This window comes from Podarcis melisellensis (assembly GCF_964234715.1).
Source record: "Podarcis melisellensis genome assembly, chromosome: 11".
In the NCBI taxonomy this organism is placed as follows: Eukaryota; Metazoa; Chordata; class Lepidosauria; order Squamata; family Lacertidae; genus Podarcis; species Podarcis melisellensis.
The window spans coordinates 63,114,476-63,137,212 of NC_138543.1; the positions used below are offsets into that span (position 1 = coordinate 63,114,476).

General features: G+C 51.4%; 1 protein-coding gene across 1 annotated transcript in view; it reads right to left on the reverse strand.

The window, feature by feature from the left end:
* NPR2 (natriuretic peptide receptor 2) overlaps positions 1 to 12,799 on the reverse strand; it is a 33,883-nt gene extending 21,084 nt beyond the window's left edge. The window contains exon 1 of the mRNA XM_081929624.1: positions 11,994 to 12,799. Coding sequence (XP_081785750.1) covers positions 11,994 to 12,765 — 772 coding nt within the window. The 5' untranslated portion in view covers positions 12,766 to 12,799. The remainder of the gene's footprint in view (positions 1 to 11,993) is intronic.
* Positions 12,800 to 22,737: the final 9,938 nt, after the last annotated feature.

The following is a 22,737-nucleotide window of genomic DNA, read 5'->3' on the forward strand; positions in this document are numbered from 1 at the left end:
CAGCTGGAGTGAACCAGCCCAGGCGAGGTAAACCTTGATGACCCCTGGATTAAAGGCACTTGCATTTCTGTACAGTGGTGCCTTGGTACTCAAACACCTTGGTTCCCAAACACCAAAAACCCAGAAGTGTTCTGTTTTCGAACAATTTTTGGAAGCTGAACGTTCAATGTGGCTGTCAGCTATTGTGTCCAGGGCACCTGCACCAATCAGAATCTGTGCCTTGGTTTCCAAACATTTTGGAAGTCAAACGGACTTCCAGAATGGATTAAGTTTGACACTTTTTTCTTTGCTATTTATTTTGTGTTTTTGTTTTTGAGGCTTTTTCGGTTAATTTGTTTTTGTGACTGTGTGGAACCCAGTTCAGCTACTAATTCATGGATTGTGTGACTGTGGAAATGGATCAACCCCCCCCCACCACCACTCAAACAATGACTATCATCAGTGCAGGTAAGAATTTTTTTAATTTTTATCATGTACAATACTGTCTTATTTATTTTATAGTACAGTACATTGATTATTGCTTTCATTTTATGGATCAATGGTCTTGTTAGATAGTAAAATCCATGTTAAATTGCTGTTTTAGGGGTTGTTTTTAAAAGTCTGGAATGGATTAATCCATTTTGCATTGCTTTCTATGTGAAGGCACGCCTTAGTTTTGGAACGAACTTCCAGAACGGATTAAGTTTGAGAACCAAGGGACCACTGGACTCAGCTACAAACGACCCGTTTTCCCTCTTGTTATAACCTAGGAATGATGTTGCTGCAGCAGCAGATCGGCTCTGTCCAGGCCGCCGCCACCCTCCTCCTCCTCCTCCGAGTCACTGTCAGGGCACAGACTCTCCCAGCATCTGGTCCTTAAAGGTCGGCTGTCTTTGTCCAAGGAGGCGCCAGGAGTCCTTCCATTTCATTGTTCCTCAAGAGCAAGGGCGTCTGAAGTGTTTCCTGACCGGTTCTTTGCTGCTCCTGGAGGGCTGTGGGGCTGAGGGTTTGCTTCCGTCAGGCTATCCTGCTCTTATTTATTGCTCCCGTTTTGGGGTACCCAGAGAGGACAGCCGAACCCCAGCTCCCTTCGTGCCACCTGCCCAGAAGCATAGACCACAAGGTGGGGGGCTGCTGCAGCCTCTGGCTAAGACCCAATGACAGGGAGACCCTCTGCATGCCTGCTGCCTTGCCCGGCATCAGCTCCTCAGATGGCTTGGCTCATACGGACAGAAGAGGGGGCTGCGGGACCAGGCCAATGGCCCATCTAGCCCAGCATCCAGGACCCGGGGCACAAGAGCAGCTCTCTCCTCCTGCAGTTTCCAAGAAGAGCCTGTTGGATCAGGCCCAAGGGGGCCCACCTGCTTGAGCATCCTCTTCCCCACAGGGGCTGGCCAACCAGGTGCCCGTTATGGAGAACCTGAAAGTGGGGTCTGAGCACAAGAGCACTCTCTCTCCCACTCCTTGGGAATCCCAGTATGCAGAGTTTTCTGCCTCCAAAAGGAGAAGCAAACCATAGATAGAAGCCACCGGTAGCCTAAAGGGACCCCTGACCATTAGGTCCAGTCGCAGACAACTCTGGGGTTGTGGCGCTCATCTCGCTTTATTGGCCGAGGGAGCTGGCGTACAGCTTCCGGGTCATGTGGCCAGCAGGACTAAGCCGCTTCTGGCGAACCAGAGCAGCACACAGAAACGCTGTTTACCTTCCCGCCGGAGCAGTACCTATTTCTCTACTTGCACTTTTAATGTGCTTTCGAACTGCTAGGTTGGCAGGAGCTGGGACTGAGCAACGGGAGCTCACCCCGTCGCGGGGATTCGAACCGCTGACCTTCTGATCGGCAAGTCCTAGGCTCTGTGGTTTAACCCACAGTGCCACCCACGTCCCAAATTGTCTAATCCCCCTTTAAAGCCATCATTAATTTTGCAGCAATTGAACCGTGCACCCTGTGAAGAAGTGCCAATTCCTTTTGTCTCTCCCAAATCTTCCAGCCTTCAGTTTCATTGGGTGAGTTAGAGAAAGAGAATCTTCACCACCACTCATAATTGTGCACACCTTGGTCATGTTACCATTTATTGGCCCTTCTTTGTAAATGAAAAAGCCCCAAATCTTCTAACAGTCCCTCACAGAAGACTTGCTCCAATCCTTGATCATATGATTTCCTTCCTCACATTCTGTCCCATATCATGGCACTTCAGGGAGGGGGCCTGGGGGTCCCAGGGGGTCTCTCACCCAGGCACTGAGCTATCTGTCAGGTTTGGCCTGGCAGCTTTCTGAAGAGCTGGGGGGGAGCCTTTTTAAGGGCGCATCACACTGGAAGGAGAGGAGCCCCGTGAGCCTCGGGGCTTGGAGAGAGGGCTGCCACAAATCTCTGGCTGCCCGGCCTCTGTTTGTTTCAACCATTTGTATTCCACCTAATCACAGTCATCTGTAAGCAGCGTACAAGAGACCCAATGCAATAAGACTAAAAATGACTTAAACGTTTCACATCAGAATTCAATTAAAAAGCCAGCTGGAACAAATTTTTAAAAAGGCATTGAGTAGCCTCTGGAGGTTCAACATCATACCCTCCAACATTTCTCCAGTGAAGATAGGGACGTCCTATTCCATAATAATAATGATATTTTTAGTATTTATACCCTGCTCCAGCCACTCTGGGCAGCTTCCAACATACCGTATATAAAAACGTAACAAAACATTTAAAACACTAAGAATCTTCCCTATCCAGGACTGCCTTCAGAAGTCGTCAAAGAGTTGTATAGTTACTTATCTCCTTGGCTCAGGGGTCACATAACTCCATCCCCTCCAACATTTCTCTGAAGAAAATAGGGATGTCCTAAGGAAAAGTGGGCCATTCTGGGGTCAAATCAGAAACCGGGACGGCTTCTGTAAATCCGGTCCTGTCCTGGAAAAATAGGGAGACTTGGAGGGGGCCTGTCTGACCTCAACGGGGAGGGAGTTAGCTTCACACAGATGAGCCAAGGAGGCATCTGAGTCCTGGGGGACCAGGGACAGGGACTCCACTGAGGACCTCAGGGACTGAGCAGGATGTGTGTGATCCAATCTGTTCGGCTGATGCTTGAAGCTGACCTGGTGGCGTATGGGCAGCCAATGTAAGCTTTGGATCATGATGAGCTGGTGATCATCGGACCCCATCAACAGTCAAGCCTTTTGCTCCAGCTGCAGCCTCCAGACCAAGCCCAAGGCCGGCCCCACCCAGAGCACATTGAGGCTACCAATGCATGTGTCACCATGGCCAAATTTCCCTTGCCCAAGAATGGCCATAGTTGGCAGACCAGCCACACCTGGTGAAAGTCACTCCTATCCACTGAGGCTATCTGAGCCTCCAGCAACAAAGACAGAAATCTCTGGACATGGGAAACGCCCCCCCCCAAAGGGCCTCCGTCTTCCCAGGGGTCAAGCTCAGACCCCCGGCCCCACTGCTGTGCCCAGACCACGGTCCAGGTCGTGCCCATCCTCTCCCGACTCCGAGGTTATGGCGAAGGAGCAGCCCTGGCGCAGCCGAGGCAGCGAGAAGAAACAGCACAAAAACATGTTTGGGTTTGCGGTTGTGGCGAAAGAATTTGCAGGTTCCCGGATTCCAGCACCTTCTGCCTGGCTCCGTAATTGGAAACAGAGGGGCCCCGCCAGGCAGCTCCAGTTACAGGAAGGAGGGGGCGGCTCCTTGCGTGGCACATGATGGGGGGAGCCCTGGCCCACGGCAGGCTGCCTGCCCTAGGAAAGTGGGCTGCAGCTTCTCCAGCGAGGAGAGGAGGGGAGGGGAGGAAGGCCCTCTCCAAACCTCTCCAGGAAGCACGGCCCCCTCCTTCCCCACCAAGGCCTGAAGCGCTCACCCCAACCTGGCCCAGCTGGCAGGCAAGGGATGTTGAGCAACAGCTGGAGAGGCAGCAGATGCTGGGACATCAGGCAGCCCACACAGTCACCCAGAGGAGCCCCTTCTCTCACCTTCCCTTTTGCACGAACCCCAGCTCTGGCCTTTGAGGAGCAGGCAGGCGGCAGACCAACCTCCAGGGCACACACGGCGCATTGGCACAACTACCGCGCTGCCTGGAATGCAGGCCATGCCTCTCTGATGCAGCACACCAAAGCTGCCACACCAGCAAAGGGTCACGGGCCCCAGGGCACCGTTCGGACTCTAGACCCTCCCTCGCCTTTGTCTCAAGTGGATCTGGTTAGGGTGGGAGAGCAACTGGCACCCTTGAAGGGGGGCAGGGAATCATTATCGCTTCCAAAGGCAAAAACAGATGGGAGGGAAATGAGATCAGGAAATTAGGTTGCACCAGAACCGGCAGCCTGGGATGAGCTCTGGCAGAGTCCAGGCATGCCTTCCAGATTTCCGGGCAGGGAGAGGAATTTGAGTTCAGCTGAAGGACTGGCTGGCATCAAAGTCCGCCTGACTCCCATCACAGAAAAACTGACAGCTTGATGAAGGGCTGTCCACCATTCAGAAGGACAAGCCTCGCTTTGGAAATGGCGGCCTGGCTGCAGCCAAGGCAAGTCCTTCTTTGCCAACCCCTTGGAGTTCTTCAAGTGTCAGCAAGCAAGTGGACAGAGGGGGTCTGATAAGACCCTGCAGACCTGGACTTTCCCAAAAGCTTTTGACAAAGCCCCTCCCACAAGGGTCCCGAGTGACCTTCGCAGTCATGGGATAAAAGGGAGGGTGAAAAATAGAAACAGAGGGTGGGAACAAGTGGCCTTTTTTCACGAGAAGCTGTGCTATTTTTCTAGAAAAAGAGGTGCCAGAACTCACCATGAACGCCTCCCTTGTTCTCTTATAATTTCAACGGTGCCCACCTGAGAGGGGCCAGAACTGAGTTCCAGTGAGTTCCAGCTGAAAAAAAGCCCTGATGAGAATACAGTGGTACCTCGGGTTAAGAACTTAATTCATTCTGGAGGTCCATTCTTAACCTGAAACTGTTCTTAACCTGAAGCACCACTTTAGCTAATGGGGCCTTCTGCTGCCACTGCACCATTTCTGTTCTCATCCTGAAGCAAAGTTCTTAACCCGAGGTACTACTTCTGGGCTAGCGAAGTCTGTAACCTGAAGAGTCTGTAAGCTGAAGAGTCTGTATCCCGAGGTATCACTGTATATCAAGCAGTGTGGTCTGGGCATAAGGAATGCTAGAGGAGTGGAAGTGACTAGCTTAGAGGTGGCTTTACAGGACAATTTAAGCAAATTTATGATGGAGGAGGCAGAGGAAGAAGAGGAGACGTAGGCCTGGCAACAACTGAGGTTTTCTGTGGCTGCAACTCCTAGGAACCAAAAACAACCCAAGAGTCTTGTGTGACCTTAAAGGCTAGCCAATTTATTATGGCCTAATAAGCTTTTTGTGCTCTCGAGTCCACTTCATCGGATGCAGAAACCCTCACTCACCCATTGGGAGGGAGGGTTGTAAGCCGGAAGATGAGAGAGAAATGAAGTGTGCAAAGTCCAGGCAAGGACAACTCAGTTAGAACTAGGCAGCCTGCAAAAGAATGAAGGGCCTTCAGCACCATGACAGGTGATGGACTTGGTGTTGCTGAGTTAACTGGCAGCTGTGTTGCGACAGGAGGCCACTGCCTTTGTTCAGACCCAGATATATAATATTGTACTTATTGGTGATTTACGTCAGGCATTTCTTAGACAACAAGACACATCTGACAAAGAGAAAAAGGCAGAGAACTAAGAGGAGCCGCCTCCTGCAAGAGAGGGCAGAGAACCACTTGCCTTCCCCTCCAGCAACCAGCTGAAAGCCCTTCAATGCCCCACCAAGGATCTCCAGCCTTTGACCGCAAATCTTCTCCCCCAGGGCAGGCCTGCTGACAGATAACCCCCTAAGCTAAAACAGCTTCTCAGCAGCAGCAGCAGCAGCAGCAGCAGCAGCAGCGACAGGCACATCTGAGGAGAAGCAGACCCAGGGGCAGGCCCTGCTTCAGGCACAGATGCCAGCTCTGCCCGCCATGCCAGATCCGGCAATACTATCACAGACTCCAGAACACCAGGGGCTCCTTCAGTTGCTCTCCTTCCAGCCTGACATTAAAAGCCCTTCTGCAATTCTGCACCAGACAGAGTGGCCCGTCTCTGTGCAATAGGAACACTGGTCAGGGAATGAATTGCCTGACCACTATAGTCCATTCATTAGCAACCTAAAGGCTGGATTACTGCAATCCAGGGCTATGCAGGGCTGCCCTGGGGTCTGGGGAAGAATAATGTTGTTGTTGTTAAATTTGTATACTGCCCTTCATCTGAAGATCTCAAGGCAGTTCACAAGATAAAAATACAGAATAAAGCCACAAAATACAGAATAAAGGCAACTACAAAACAATAACCCCCTCTCCACATTTAAAAGGTCCTAAGGCTGTTAATCAACCCAAGGTCTGGTTGAAGAGGGATGCTTTCGCCTGGTGCCTATACCTGTATAATGAAGGCGCCTGGTGAGCTTCTCTGGGGAGAGCATCCCACAAATGGGGAGCCACTGCAGAAAAGGCCCCCTCTTGTGTTGCCACCCTCTGGGTGTCTCGTGGAGAGGCACACAAAGAAGGGCCTGAGAGGATGACCTCAGGCTCTGGATCAGTTTATATGGTGAGAGGCGGTCCTTGAGGTGTTGTGGTTCTGAGCCATTTAAGGCTTTATAGGTCAAAACCAGCGCTTTGAATTGTGCCTGCAGTTAGACCAGGATCAGCATTATATGGTCAACAGTTTTGTCCCAGTGAGCAACCTGGCTGCTGAATTCTGCACTTCTGCTGACATTTCCAAACCATCTCCAGAGGCAGCTAAATCTATAACACATCGCAGCAATCTAACCTAGAGGTTACCAGAGCATAGACGACAGGAGTGAGGCTGTCCCTGGCCAGGTAGGGATGCAGCTGGGCTACTAGCCAAAGCGGATGGAAGGCAGCTGATGGGGGCCCAGGGTGACTGGGAGCGGCCACTGAGACCACATTGGCTCCTGAAAGACCTACATTGGCTCCCAGTATGTTTCCAAGCACATTTCAAAGTGCTTCTACTGACCTTTAAAGTCCTAAACGGCCTCAACGGCCCAGTAGACCTGAAGGAGTTTCTCCACCCCCATCGTTCTGCCCGGACACGGAGGTCCAGCTCCGAGGGACTTCTGGTGGTTCCCTCCCTGCAAGAAGGGAGGTTACAGGGAACCAGGCAGAGGGCCTTCTCGGTGGTGGTGCCCTCCCTGTGGAATGCCCACCCATCAGATGTCAAGGAAATAAGCAACTATGTGTCTTTGAGAAGGCATCTGAAGGCAGCCCTGTTTGGGGAAGTTTTTAATGTTTGGTGTTTTATCGCTGTTTTTAATATTCTGTTGGGAGCCGCCCAGAGTGGCTGGGGAAACCCAGCCAGATGGGCGGGGTATTAATAATAAATTATTATTATGATATTATAAACAGCAGCATTGGCTGCCCATACACTATCAGGGCAGGGGCAAAGTCCTTGTTTTACTTTACAAAGTCCTGAACCACTTAGCTCCAGGGCACCCCAGGCACTCCCTGATGCCTTCTATCCCAGCTCTGGCACCGAGATCCTCTGCAAGAGCATCGTTGGCTGTTCCCTGAGTTGGCAAAGCTCCTTTGACAAGAACAAGGAAGTCCGCCTTGGGTGTCTTCAGCCTAGTCCTGTGGGATGTTCTTCCATGGAGATTTCGAAGGCACCTCTCATTCTAAGTTTGCTGAAAACTTTTCTTTGCCGCCGGCCTTATTCAGGCAATTCAGAAAAAAACCTTCTGTACTTGCTAGCTGATGATCTATGATTTTAAGTTGTTATGTGCTTTCTTTTGTACATATGTCATTGTTGTAAACCACTCTGAAATTTATGAAACTACAGTACTGTATACAAGTGTTTTTGATAAGTAAATAAAGCTATAAATGGACACAAATCTCACACCAGAAATCGCAATAGCCAAAAAGCAGCGGGGGAGCATTGTGAGGGCTCCCCAGTCACTCTGTGACCAACCTTAAGGTGGCCACATTGGAAGGGGAATTGTGACACCATGCTGCTGAATAACATGAAATCATTATGGGCATAGAAAACTGGAATATAAGAACAATAGAATTATACTCATTATTTTCCATCATTAATTTCTCTCATTGCCTGTTAGCACTGTGTGAAGGACTTCCTTTTATCCATCCCAAATCTTCCAACATTCAGCTTCACTGAATGCCCACAAGTTACACTGGTACCTTGGTTTCCAATTGCCGAAAACCCGGAAGTAAGTGTTTCAGTTTTCAAACTTTTTTGGAACCCAGACATTCTATGCGGCTGTCGGCTATTGATTCCGGGGCACCTGCACCAATCAGAAGCTACGCCTTGGTTTTTGAACATTTCAGAAGTCAAACAGACTTCCAGAATGGATTAAGTTTGGAGCTTTTGTTTTTGCTATTTATTTTGTGTTTTTGTTTTTGAGGCTCTTTTGGTTAATTTGTTTTTGTGACTGTGTGGAACCCAGTTCAGCTACTGATTGGATTATGAGACTATCCCCCTATCCATTCAATGATTATCATCAGTGCAGGTAAGAAAAAAATAATAATTTTAATTTTTATCATCTACAATACTGTTTTATTTATTTTATAGTACAGTACATTGATTCCTGCTTTCATTTTATGGATCAATGGTCTTGTTAGATAGTAAAATCCATGTTAAATTGCTGTTTTAGGGGTTGTTTTTAAAAGCCTGGAACGGATTAATTCATTTTGCATTACTTTCTATGGGAAAACACGCCTTGGTTTTGGAATGCTTTGGTTTTGGAACGGACTTCCGGAACAGATTAAGTTTGAGAAGCAAGGGACCACTGTACAGTATTGTGAGAGGCAGCCATGCTCCCTTAATACCTGCTATCATTTTATAAACTTCTACCCTCGGGTATAGGGTGGCATATAAATTCAATAATTAAATAATAATAATAAATATACCATGCCACCTCTCTTACTTCTCTTTTCTCCAAGCTATGAATTCCCAAACACTGCAACCTTTCTGCAAAGGAGGGTTGCTCCATTCTCTGGATTGTTCTGGTCGACCCAAATGACCCACCTGTATCTGGGTGCAAGAGGGGAGAAGCCTCAGCAGGAGCTGCAGAGACAGCCAACAGCTTGCAGAAGGACAAAAACAGTATTCTGAGCCTGCACAGAATGCTGAGAGACAGTTGGGGTTGGGGAGAGGGAATGAAGTGCCCTGGGAAATGGCACGAGGGACTGGCGGGCACACTTCAGTGCAGGTCCCACTTGTTTCTCATATATATATATATATATATGTCCCCGCTAATAATGGATCTCCCATGAAACATGTAATTTAGCCCTCAGCTTTAAGCCATAAAAATCACAGTGTGGGCGGAAGGAATATTTGCCACAAGGGATTGAGGGGATGGCGGATGACAGCTCTCTGCTCTCCCGCCTGCTCTGACCAACCTGCCAGCCTCAGCTCAGGCTGCATCAGGCTCCTCTGGGGCAGCCCTTCCCTCCAGGGCCTCTCCCCTGCCCCTGCCTGCAGCTCACAGCTCTGCCTTCCCCCTTAGGGCCTACAACGGGGGGGGGGGGGTCTCCGGATGTGTCCAACCCGCTGCTGCTCCCCAGGAAGGAGAGGGGAGGTTGACGCAGTGCAAACACTGGGAGAGGAACTGTGGTGTGCCTGTCAGGGTGCTTGCACTGCGCTGACCTGCGACCACCTCCCCACCCCCTCTCCTTCTGGGGCTGGAAGGGGAGCAGGCAGCCTCTCAGTTTGCCAGTAAAACTGAATTACTGTGTCACGAAATGATGCATGTCTAAAAAGTGTGTCAACAACGTGGAAAGTTCTGTTTTAGGCTCTAGGTTTGGGTCACATCAGACATGACATTAAGTGTGTCTTTGCATGTAATGTGCTCTCTCACTCTCTTTAAGTGGGGGAGGGCAGTAATTATCAGGATCAAAGCAGGCAAGAGTGGGTTAACCCTTTCCTCCCCAGCTGCAATCCTGATGAAAACAGCTCCTCCAAAGTGCCCAGGACCTTGCTGAGCTCAGACCCTGTTTGTCTCCTGCCTAATCTTGGAATTTCAAACTCTGATGCTGAAGATCAAAGATTAGGGGAATATTTGCTGTGCAACAGCTGAGGAGCCCCCCAGAAGCCTGAGGGAGAGCACTCACCTCCAAAATTCTCTGAGGAATGTTGAAGGCGTTTTTAATTTAAACCACAATCCTATGCATGTCTATTCAAACACAAGCCCTCTGCAGCTCAGTGAGGCTGACTCCCAGGTGAGTACTGCAGATTTTACAAAAGCCTGCCATAAGAAAGATGCTTGAGGGCCAAAGTATGAAGTGGGAGGAAGGGAGAAGGGGGCTGGGGAAGGGGTTGCTCAGAGAAGGCCCAGGGCTGCGGGGCGGGGGGGGGGCAAGTGAAGGGTCAGGCAGACCAGAAGATCCCAGCAGAGCCTCAGACCAGAGCAAGAGGCAGCAAGCTGGTTCTCCGCAGGCCAGACCCCCCTCCCCTAAGAGCAGAGGACAGGACCATCCTCTGCCTCCCCCCACAACGCAGCCCTCCGGCCATCTCACGGGAGCCTGGCCTGTGCTTGCAGGAAGGGCTGGGGAAGAGCCTCCCGCCCTATTCTCAAGCCACACGGTCAGGCAGGAGTTCAGCGGCAGTTCGGGGTTGTTTTTTGGTGCAGGGAGAGAGAACCGGGCCGCCGTCTCCTCTGGGCTCCCAGCAACTGTCAGCCAGGAGACATCAAACATCTCGGCCGGCCTTCCAGGGGTGTGACATTCCTGAAATTCTCACATTTAAATCTAACCCAGCTCCCGTCGTAAAAGACGCAGCAATAAACTTTTCCCCCTCTTGGAAGGGGGAGAGGAGGCGGCTTCCCGACAGGCAGGCAGGCTGGCTCTTCCCTACAAAGACCGGCCTGAGGTGGGTCCCAGCGCGGCCCCAAGGCAGCGGCACTGGACGGCACCTCCAGCCCCCGGAGCCCCGTCTCAGGCCGGGCCGGCTCGCCCACCCCTCCGCCCGGTCCCCGCTGGGCAGCCGGGGGTCCGCCCTCTTGCCCGGGCCTGGCGGGGGGGCGACAGCCTCCTCGCGGAAGAAGGCGGCGACGGCAGCAGCAGCAGCAGCAGCTGTTCTTTTCGCTCACGGCGCCCCTCGGCCTGCGCCAGAAACGCCCCCGGAAAGCTCCGCGGAGGCAGCTGGCCAGGTGCGGCGGCGGCGGCGGCGGCGGAGGCTGGAGAGGGAGCGCGCGGCGCATCCGGCAGCACGACGGCGCTCCTGCGCCCGCTTCCCTCGGCCCCCGGGCCGGCCGCGCGCTCGCCCCTCCGCTGCCCCAGGGGCGTCCGGCAGAGGCGCTCGGGCCAGGCCCCTTCCCCCGGCCTGGCCGGGGGGGCTGATCCCGCCCCACGCCTTCCTGCCTCCCTCCCTGGCTGTCCCAGGCGGGCTCCGTGCCCGTCCCGATGACACAGCAGCCGCCGAAGAGGCTCCATTAGCAGCCGCAGCTGCAGCTCGGATCGATAAGTGCCTCCTGGCGCATCCATTAAGGAGGAGTGTCAGGCTGCCCTTGGCCAGCGCCCCCCCCCCCGCCTGCGCCCGGAAAGTGGAGGGCTCGATCCGGCTTCGGGGTCTGTGAGCGCCACCCCCACCCCAAACTGCCAAGCGGTCCTCGTAGATGCTGAGATAGTTCCAACCGGGTTCCCTTGGATGGATGGATGGCCCTGGGATGGGGCGGGGGGGCATCTATTTCTCCGTGGCCACACAAGGGCAGTTCCTCCGCCTTGGCTCTCCCCGCCCCCCCAGTTCAGGAGTGCCCCCCTCCGTCCCTTCTCGGAGTCGCAGAGCCCAACTCGGGACAGAGATCTCGATCTCCGGCCCAGAGGAGGCCCGACGGCAGCGGAGGAGGTGCCGTCTCGCCGGGAAATGCCCGCAGTCTGAGCGGGGCTGGGGGGGGGCTGCATGCAGACGGAGGTGGGAGGGTGGGATGGACTGCAGGCACCCGGGACACGAGCCCCCCTTCCCGTGCAGGAGCAGCAGTAGCAGGCGGCCCCCAAGCGACCCGCTCACCTCTCCCGTTGGCCCGGATGAACTGCACGGCGGTGTCCGGGCCGCCGCCATCGTCTGCGGCGCCGCCTGCGTTGCTGCTGCTGCTGCTGCTGGCGTTGTCTCGGGGCGCGTAGATGTGGTAGCCGACGGTGAGGCCGGCGTGGCGGAGCTCCTGGTAGACGCCCTCGATGGTGAAGTAGAAGGGCCGGTCGTCGGTCTTTCGGTCGACGTAGAGGAGCGCGGCGCGGGAGCTCCAGTTGAAGCGCTCGTGCAGGAGGGCCGCGAAGGCGCCCAGCTTGGGGGCGGAGGGGCCGGTGCGCACCAGCGTGGTGTAATGCTCCTTCTTGTGGCTGAAGTCCGAGGCGACGGCGCCGGCCGTGAGGAGCGGCAGGCCCCAGTGCGAGGCGAAGCGCCCCACCGAGGCGGCCGGGTAGACGCAGCCGGGCCCCAGCAGCACGTCCGGGTCGTGGTAGAGCTTCAGGTCCACGGCCTGGAGCGGCGCCACCGACTCCGAGCAGGCGCCGTTCAGCTCCGACGTGGCGTTGACGGTGCGCATCGACAGCCCGGCGGCCCGCAGCGCCGGCTCCAGCGCCTCGAGGGCCAGGCGCACGGCGGGGCCCACCCGCGGCAAGGCCCACGGGTAGCTGGGGTTGTGCTCGGGCAGCACCAAGGCCACCGTCACCACCGTCGCGGCCGCGCTCCCGTTGGCGCCCTCGCCCAGGCCCGACGAGGCGGCCGACAGCGACAGGGCCACGGCGGCGACCACCAGCAGCGACGTCGTTGGCGAGGCCATGGCGGGGACGCGAGGAGGGAGTCTGCTCCGCTCGGCTGCTGCGTGGCTGCCCGGGGGCCGCTGCCGTTCGCCACCACCTCCTTGCTTCGCTGCTGCTGCCGCCGCGGCGCCGCCGGATCCCTTCTGTGGGCCGCCGGGCTGCCCTGCGCTCCCCAGGAGAGGCCGCCCCCTCCGCGGCCAGCCCCAGCCGCCCACCCTGCGCCTCCCTCCGGACGCCGTGCCAGAGCCGCCTGCAGACGTGGGGGGGCAGCGCCCCCTGGTGCCTCCGTCCGCGTCCTCCGACGCCGCCAGCCCAGGCGCCCCACCAGGCCAGCGGCCGCGCTCCAGAGGCGGCGGCCCGGGGCGCGGCTCCATCCCGCCCGCCGGGCAGGACCTGGCCCGCTGCTACTGAACGCGGCCGCTGGGTGGAGGGCGGCCCACCCGCCCGCCGGCTCCGCGGCAGCTGCCGGGACGCCTCCATCGCGCGCTCTCGCCCTCGAGCGTCCTGCTCGCTTCGCAGCCCGGCGCTCCTTGGGCGAGGGAAGCTCGGGCGGGCCACGGGGCGGCGGCGGCGACCCGGACTATCCCGAGCGCACACGCTGCCCTCGGCGCCTCGGAGCGGGGCTGGCTCTTCCTCCTCGGGGCCTCTCCGGAGGGTTCCTAGCGGAGCAGGAGAAGCCGGCTCTCTTTCTATCCTAGCCGCGGATCCAGCAGCCTCTTGGTTCGCTCTGCTCCTTCCAGATGGAAGGAACCGGGCGGGAGCGCCGTCCAAGCCGCTTGGAAGCTGTGCGCGGAGTCCCGCCTGCGGTGGCGGCTGAAGAAGCCGGAGACGCGCCTCTCCTCCGGGCAGCTGCCGGTGGAAAGGGGCCAAAGGCGAGGCTCTCCATTGGCTCTCGCTTGCCCTCTCCGGAGAGAAATCTCGAGGGCGACTCAGATGCCTCGCTAGGGCGCGTCAGTCAAGGAGCGCACCGGAGACCCGGCAAAGTGGGCGGAAAGGGCAGCCCCGAAGCCTTCGGGGTCTTTTTACTCGCAGATATGGGGAGGAACATAGAATTATAGAGTTGGAAGGGATCCCCGGGGTCATCTAGTCCAACCCCGCAGTGCAGGAACCTCGGCTAAAGCATCCATGACAGATGATGATCCAACGTGTGCTTCAAAACCTCCAAGGCCGGAGAGTCCCCCGTCTCTCCCCGTTCCACTGCCGAGCAGCTCTTGCCACCAGAAAGTTCTTCCTGATATTGAGTCGGAATCGCCTTTCTTGAAACTTGAAACCAGTGGTTCGAGTCCTACTCCCCTTCATTAGTGGAAGGGGGTCAAGATACCTCCCCCCCCCCAGCGCAGCATTAGGGGCGGCCCCAGTGACCCTGAGGAGCAGCGCGAGAAGCACGACCCGATGTGAGGACTCGTGTTTGGTGCCTTGGCTGTGCCTCAGATGCGCTCGGATCTTCCCATACTGATGATGGAGGAGCGCTGAGCCCGGCCTGTGGTGGCGCCCCGGTTTGACAACCCCCCGGTATCCCCGCCACCCCGCTCCTCCTAGCCACTCTGGTGCTGGGGTGGGTGGGGGCTATATATTCTGAACACACAAAAGGAAATAACTTCTTCAAATGACCCGGTTTCGTCCTGGCGAACCCCGGTTCTCTGCAAGCATTGCAACAAATCCTCTCGCCTTCAGCAGACACGAATGCAATAGAGTTCTAAAGCGGGAGGGGGGGGGACAATGACGTCTCAGGCCAGCATCCTCCCGTCAACATGCACGCCCTCCCCCTATTTCTGTTCAGGGACCTTAGCCAAAATCGCCGCTCTTCAAAAGGCGGAGAGGCATCTACTGGTTGTCCTCTGGATGATTTGAAAAGGATTTCCAACTCCCAATTGTTTAATCAAGTTTAGATTACTGCAACGTGTTATACGTGGGGCTGCCTCTGAAGGTGGTTCGGAAACTTCAACGAATGCAGAATTCGGCCGCCAGGTTGCTCACCTGAGCAAGAGGCTTTGCGCACCTTCCACCGATCCAACCGCCTACAATGCAGGAATCTCAGCATGTCTTCAGGCACCCGGGGAAAAGGTTTCTCTTCACCGGGTATTCGGCTGATTAACATTCTGTGGTTTTTTAAATGTGTTTGTGGGAGGCTTTGCTTCTGTTTCTGTTTTGTCTTCTCATTTTGTGTGTTTGTTTCTGTTGTAAACTGTCCTGGGATCTTCGGGTGAAGGTATAGTCTACAGTATAGAAATTTAATCAACAACAACAATAATGATCTTAACAAAAACAGCATTCATTCGACACCAAAATGACTCATCTCTCCTGAATCAGGCTGCTGAAATTCACTTATTTTTGTCTGGAAATATTTGGAGACTGCTCCGTACAGACCGCGGGCGCCCCCTCCGGGATGAGCGACGAGGCCAAATGCCCGCGGCGCTTCGGAGAGGCGGGCGAAGTCGCTGCAGCCTTGGCGGCAGAAGAAGGCGACGCTCCGCCTCTCCTCCTCTTGGGGCTCCTCTGCGTTGTCGATGTCCTGGGTGGAGGGGAGTATGTGGGGAGCCCTCGCCCGCCGTCGCCGGAATGCGAAGGAGGCAAGCGCGAGGCGCCCCCCTCCCATCCCTCCGCCTAGGGATGCTGGCTGGAGCCCTTCCCGGCAATGGCCGCGAACTGACCCGGCCCGACGTGTTTTGGGGTCCCGAAGGTAGTGTGGGCAGGGCTGGGCTGGTGGGGAGGCCCCTGTCCTGGCCGAGTCTTCCTTCTCCCATAGTTCTCCACTGGCCACAGAGGGAAGAGAACTTTGGTCCAGCCCAAAGACTTGGCGGGGGAGGACATCACAACGGGGCACCCGTCTGCCTCGGGAGACAATGAAGGTGTGTGCCTTTGGGGGGGGGGAGTCAAAGGGCTGGGAGCTTGCAGCGCCTGCTGTGGCTGTGGAGACCAAAGCGGGAGAGACATGTTTTGTTGCAACTGGGCAGATGAAGGTGCCTGGCTGTGTTGCTGCAGATGGACCAGGGCGTTTCTCTTCTCTTTGCTCCTCCCAGCGGTCATTCCTCTTCTGGTCACTGCTGTATCTGACTGTCTCCAGGTGCTGCGATCATCACTCCAGCCTTCACGTCTCCTTTGCATGCTTCTTGTAATGCGGAGTTGTTCTGCCAAGGGGCCTGGTTCCCCCTAGGGAAGGATCCTTGGCAATCCTGCCACCTTCCATTCTGTGTACATGACCAAGCCAGCATAGACAGATTATCTTCCATAAACACGGTTTTAACAATGAGTCCGTAAGTGACTGTGGAGGCCAATTCTGGATCCACACGTCCTTCCACAGTGGGGACATAGGTTTCCAGGTAGGAGTTGATCACGGTGAGGGTTTGCCAAACACGCCTTCCTCTTAGCATGTTTCTCCCTCGTGTCCTGAGTTCAAGTGTTTTCAAAGCCCATGACACCTTTGATAAAGGCTGTTCTCCAATTGGAGCCTAGGGCTTGCTGATCAGAAGGTTGGTGGTTCGAATCCCCGTGACGGGGTGAGCTTCTATTGCTTGGGCCCTGCTCCTGCCCACCTAGCAGTTCGAAAGCACGTCAAAGTGCAAGTAGATAAATAGGTACCGCTCTGGTGGGAAGGTAAACGGTGTTTCCGTGCACTGCTGGCCACATGACCTGGAAGCTGTACACCGGCTCCCTCGGCCAGTAAAGCAAGATGAGTGCCGCAACCCCAGAGTCGGCCACAACTGGACCTAATGGTCAGGGGTCCCTTTACCTATATACTACATTGTTTTAGACTTGCCTTGAGACAGTCTTTAAACTTCTTTTGTTGACCACCAGCATTACACTTCTTAAATTTGGAATAGAGTAGCTGCTTTGGAAGACGATAATCAGGCATCCGAACAACATGACCAGTCCCAAGAAGTTGATGTTGAAGAATCATTGCTTCCACACTGGTGATCTGAAGAAGAAGACATCACGGAGACATACATGCTGGGAACCTGGGCTTGGGAGAGCACATACTTGCCAGAAGCTCTGCCCTGCCGTTTGATGCCCCAAATCTCCCTGATGTGGAGTGTGTGGAAGGTGCTGAGGCATCGCTCCCGAGGGTTGTAAGTTGCCCAGACTCACGTCCACAAAGCAGCAGGCTGTATGGTAGACCTTCACCTTGGTCTTGGTCACCAGCATCACATTCTTCCATACCTTTGCGGAGAGGCGAGCCGTTGCTGTGGCTGCCTTGCCAATAAGCTTGTCCAGCTCAGCATCGATGGAGAGGTTGCTGGTCATGGTGGAGCCCAGGGAGACAAAGCAGCGGGGGGACATGCGGGGTCCCAGCAGCGCCTCCTGGTCCTGCCTGTCTAGGTTGAGAGTGCTGCCTACTGGCCAGTGATGGAAATGCAGCTTCCGTGCCATCAGCACATACGGTACTTTTCTTTTCTTAGTTTTTATTAAAGATTTTGGTGTTGCTCTTATACCCAAACGAGACATGAAGGCTGGCAACATCAATCCTGCTGCGTGGGAATCCCTTTCAGACAACTGAGGAGGGATGACCGCTGGAAGGAGCATAGAGAGAAGAAACACTCTGGTGCATTTGCAACCGGACGCCTTCACCTGCCCCCGATGCAACAAAACATGTCTCTCCTGTACTGGTCTCTGGAGCCACAGCTGGCACTGTGAATGTCACCCCCAAAGGCACACTCCTCCACTGCCTCCCGAGAGAGACAGGTGTCAATAACCAGATGGCAGACTACGGCCATTATCTTGCAAAAGAACTTGTCTGATTAGCTCAACAACAGAATCCTGCATTAGTTTTTTAACCTTTGCTGGATCCAGGACCACCATATTTAGAAGGTGCTCAGGACACCATGCAGGGAAGCATGATGGAGTCAAGACAGTGCGCTGCTGGTCAACAGCCACAGAGGTGGTGGGCCCTTGGAGGTTTTTAAGCGGAGGTCGGGTGCACACCTGTGCTTTAATTGAGATTCCAGCATTACAGGGGGCTGGACTAGATGACCCTTGAGGTCCCCCCCAACTCTACAATTCTATGAAATATCTATGAAAATAATCCTGGAAATGGCTTCTGTTCACATTTCACCCTAGGCGGATTGTTCCAGCTTTGCAGCTCTGCTTGGAACAACCCTCATGCACGAAGCTTCGTTTTTGTGAGGAGTGGGCAGTCATTTACCCCCCCCCCCGCCCCTTTGGAAAGAGCCAATGCTCCCGGCTGAGGCATCCTGCTTGCTGCCTTTGTCTGCTGTGAGGGGCCACACATGCCAAACAGAGTCAGATAACTGACCTGCTCCAGAGACGTCCCATCAGCCAGGAATTGCCTCTGTGGCCAAAGTCAACTGCATCTTGATAACTTATGAATAGATGTTCTTGTCTGAAGGAAATTCCAACATCCTTATGTAAACGTCTGTCCTGAGGCCAAGAAAACCATCTTGGTCTGCTTGCAGGTGACTTCAGACATTGGACAGCCTGAGGGGGGAGGGGAAGAAGAGCTCCACCCAGCATTGGAGGAAACAGGACAGAGGGAGGCCGATTCACATGAGGCGACGGGCGCATTGCAGGGCCGGGGTCTTGCAGGGGGCCCTGGGACCTTCCAAGTGAATCACTGATATCCTGAGCAGCCGTACGGGTGCAAGCATGATGTGCGGACTCTTGAACACAAATATTATTATTTTATATCTATTTATATCCCGCCTTTCCAATTTGATTTATTATATTTCTATGCCTCTTTCATTCAAATGTATCCCAAAGCAGCTTACAAACACTAAATCACAATAATGAGAGAGCATAATAAAGCATCATGAATGCAGCATAAATCATATAGAATAAGAAGTAATCAGTGAAACAATCACAATCTATAAAACGCTGTTAACAAAGAACAGCTAAAACATAAACTAAACAGCACAATTAAAGCAAAAGACACATTATATGATTAAAAAATCAATGCAGTATTTATAATCTATCTTCTTTGGCGATCCCTCGTAGCCGAGCAAGATTGTCTTCCATAAACACAGTTTGAACAATGAGTCCGTAAGTGACCATGGAGGCCAATTCTGGATCCACACGTCCTTCCATGGTGGGGACATTGGTTTCCAGGCAAGAGCTGATCACGGTGTGGATTTGCCAAGCATGCCTTCCACTTGGCATATTTCTCCCTTGCGTCCTGAGTTCGAGTGTCTTCAAAGCCCATGACACCTTTGGTAAAGGCTGTTCTCCAACTGGAGCACTTGCAGGCAAGTGTTTCCCAATTGCTGGTGTTCATACTACATTTTTAAACATTTGCCTTGAGACAGTCTATAAATTTATTTTGTTGACCACCAGCATTACACTTCACATTTTTAAGTGCGGAATAGAGTAGTTGCTTTGGAAGGCAATACAGTGGTACCTCGGGATACCTATGCTTCAGGTTACAGACACTTCAGGTTACAGACTCCGCTAACCCAGATATAGTACCTTGGGTTAAGAACTTTGCTTCAGGATGAGAACAGAAATTGTGTGGTAGCAGCGCGGTGGCAGCAAGAGGCCCCATTAGCTAAAGTGGTACCTCAGGTTAAGAACAGTTTCAGGTTATGTCTGGATAAGATATAAGGACTTGTTAGAAAATAAAACCCCAAGATGGTTGTCACCAATGGAAGCGAAGGCTCAGAAAAAACTCAATATGGAGGCCAAATGGCCGAAATATTGGGAAATTTTGGAACAAGAGGGAGACAGATTAAAACTGCAGAGTTTTGAAAAATTAAAAAATAGAGTGTGAGACTGGCTCCATTACTACCAAATAATGGAGGCATATAATTTGGACAAAAAACTTGGCTTCCAGGTGGAAAAATCAAAATTGGAAACAGAATTGTTAGATCCCAAAGTTAAGAATTTGTCAAGAATGTATAACTTGCTTTTGAAATGGAACACTCAGGATGAAACGGTGAAATCTGCTATGATTAAATGGGCACAAGATGTTGGACACAACATTATGATGGCTGACTGGGAACAGTTATGGACCACAGGTATGAAGTTCATGGCATGTAATGCCTTAAGAGAAAATATAATGAAAATGATCTACAGGTGGTACATGACACCAGTCAAGCTTGCAAAAATTTATCATTTGCCCGATAATAAATGTTGGAAATGCAAAGAGACTAAAGGTACATTCTTTCACCTTTGGTGGACATGCCCATGGATTAAGGCTTTCTGGGAGATGATCTATAATGAAATGAAAAAGGTATTTAAATATACCTTCCTGAAGAAACCAGAGGCCTTTCTCCTGGGCATGGTCGGCCAATTGATATCAAAGAAGGATAGAACTTTCTTTATGTATGCAACAATAGCAGCAAGAATACTTATCGCAAAGCATTGGAAGACACAAGATCTACCCACCCGGGAAGAATGGCAGATGAAGTTGATGGACTACATGGAACTGGCGGAAATGACTGGCAGAATCCAAGACCAGGGAGAAGAGTCGATGGAAGAAGATTGGAAGAAATTTAAAGACTATTTACAGAAACACTGCAAAATTAATGAATGTTAGAAGCAAATCCTTTCCCTCTTTTCAAATTTTTGTCCTGTAATTTATCTTGATATTAATATAACTTTACTTTCTGATTTGCTGAAATGGATAATTGACCTAGAATACAAAAGAGGGAGGTGTGAGGAGGTGAGGGAAATAAGCTAATGAAAGATAAGTAATGGGAAGATTTGTTGTATTTCTTTTTGTTTTTTTAACTCTCTGTTCTTTCTTTTTTATTTTCCTTTTTTCCTTTTTGTATTTTATCTTATTTTTGTTTAAAATGATGTTTTTTTTGTTTTCTCTTTTTGTACCTCTAAAATTTTTAATAAATATCTTTTTTTAAAAAAAAAGAATGTTAGAAGGATGCTGGAATGAAGTTATATGGCTTTAGCAGGAATGTTATAAAGAATTAAGTAAAAATAGATTGTTAATGGGCCAAAGGGAAAAAAGTAAGGTTAGATTGTGTTAAGATAAATTATAGGACAAAAACTGAGAAAGATGGAAAGGATTTGCTGAAATAGCTAACTGAACTAGAATACAAAAAAGGGAGGTGTGAGGAGGTCGTTGAAGCAAGTAAATGAAAGATAAGATATGGAAATATTGGATGTGTTTTTAATTGTTTCTGTTTTTGTTTCTGTTTTGTTAAGATAAGTAGTGTTTTTGTTTTTCATGTATTGTATTGTATTGCTTTGTTTAACTTTTTTTCTTCTTTTTGTAATCTTTAAATTCTTAATAAATATTATTTAAAAAAAAGAACAGTTTCAGCTTAAGAACAGACCTCCAGAACGAATTAAGTTCTTAACCCGAGGTACCACTCTAATCAGGCATCCAAACAACATGACCAGTCCAATGAAGTTGATGCTGAAGAATCATTGCTTCAACAATGGTGATCTTTGCTTCTTCTAGTACACTAATATTAGTTTGCCTGTCTTCCCAAGTGATGTGTAAAATTTTTCGGAGACACTGTTGATGGAATCTTTTGAGGAGTTGGAGATGGAGTTTATAAGTGGTCCACATTTCAGATGCATACAGTAAGGCTGGTAGTACAATAGCTTTGCATTTTGGTTTTCCTGCGAATGTCCCAGTCCTCAAACACTCTGCCCTTCAATCAGGAGAAAGCCGCACTCATAGAGCTCAGGCGGTGCTGGATTAAAACAATATTAACAACCATGTGGACCACTGGGCTGAACTTTACTGCATGTAATGCTTTGAAGGAAAATGTAATGAAAATGATATACAGATGGTACATGACCCCAGTTAAACTTGCCAAAATATACCATTTGTCTGATAATAAATGCTGGAAATGTAAAGAAAATGAAGGAACATTCTTTCACCTCTGGTGGACCTGCCCTAAAGTGAAGGCCTTCTGGGAAATGATATATAATGAGTTGAAAAAGGTGTTTAAGTATACCTTCACTAAGAAACCAGAGGCCTTCCTTCTGGGTATTGTCGGCCAGAAGGTGCTAAAGAAGGATAGAACATTCTTTATGTATGCAACAACGGCAGCAAGGATACTTATCGCTAAGAACTGGAAAACTCAAGATCTACCCACACTGGAAGAATGGCAGATGCAACTGATGGACTATATGCAACTGGCGGAGATGACTGGCAGAATTCGAGACCTGGGAGAAGAAAGGATTGAAGAAGATTGGAAGAAATTTAAGATTTATCTACAAAAATATTGTGATTTAGTGGAATGTTAAGAAGGATGCTTGGTTATAAATAACTGGCCATCACAAAACTGAATCGGAATTTGATGATAAGTGAGATTAAGAGAAACAAAATTTGTTGGAGAACTGTTATATTATATTTAAATGAGCGGTTACAAAAATGCAAATAAGATGATAATTTGCTTGGAAAAATTTATTAACGATGTAAGTGGGAGCGGGAGACATGAGGAAGTCTAAAGAAGTTATGAAATTTTGTTAAAACAAAGCAATGCTGTTTATTATTTTTGTATTTCTTTTATTAAAACCCCCAATAAATATTAAAAAAAATATAAAACAATATTAACAACCTTAACAATACAGCAATAAAAAATATAAACTGAGCACTGTTAAGTTCATTTTTATAAATACCATATTTATTTTTGTGTCTTATCTTACTCTGTGCACTTGTAATTATGTATTTTATTATCTTTCAATAAAGTTTCTTTTAAGTTCACACACACACTCTTCCCACCCCCATGACTCATAACCTTTCGCTCATTAAAATACCCCAACCCCTAATGCCCATGGCAGCAACTCCCTCCTGAGGGCTCCTTGGGCTGGAGGTGGGGCAGCAGAGGGGAGACCAACCAGCTACTGACAGCAAACAGCGTCTCTCTGCACCTGCAGTTCTTCCTCCTCGGAAAGAGCTCCCTTGGAAGGCTCCTAGGGCTGGAGGGTGGAGCAAGCAAGGGCTCTCTGGCCAACACAGAGTCTCTCTCCCTCACCCCCACAGGGACCCCAGATGGCTTGCAGATAAAATAGAAACCGCTAAAAACGTAGGGGGGAAGCTGCAATTAAAAAGCAATCAAGTGCCAATA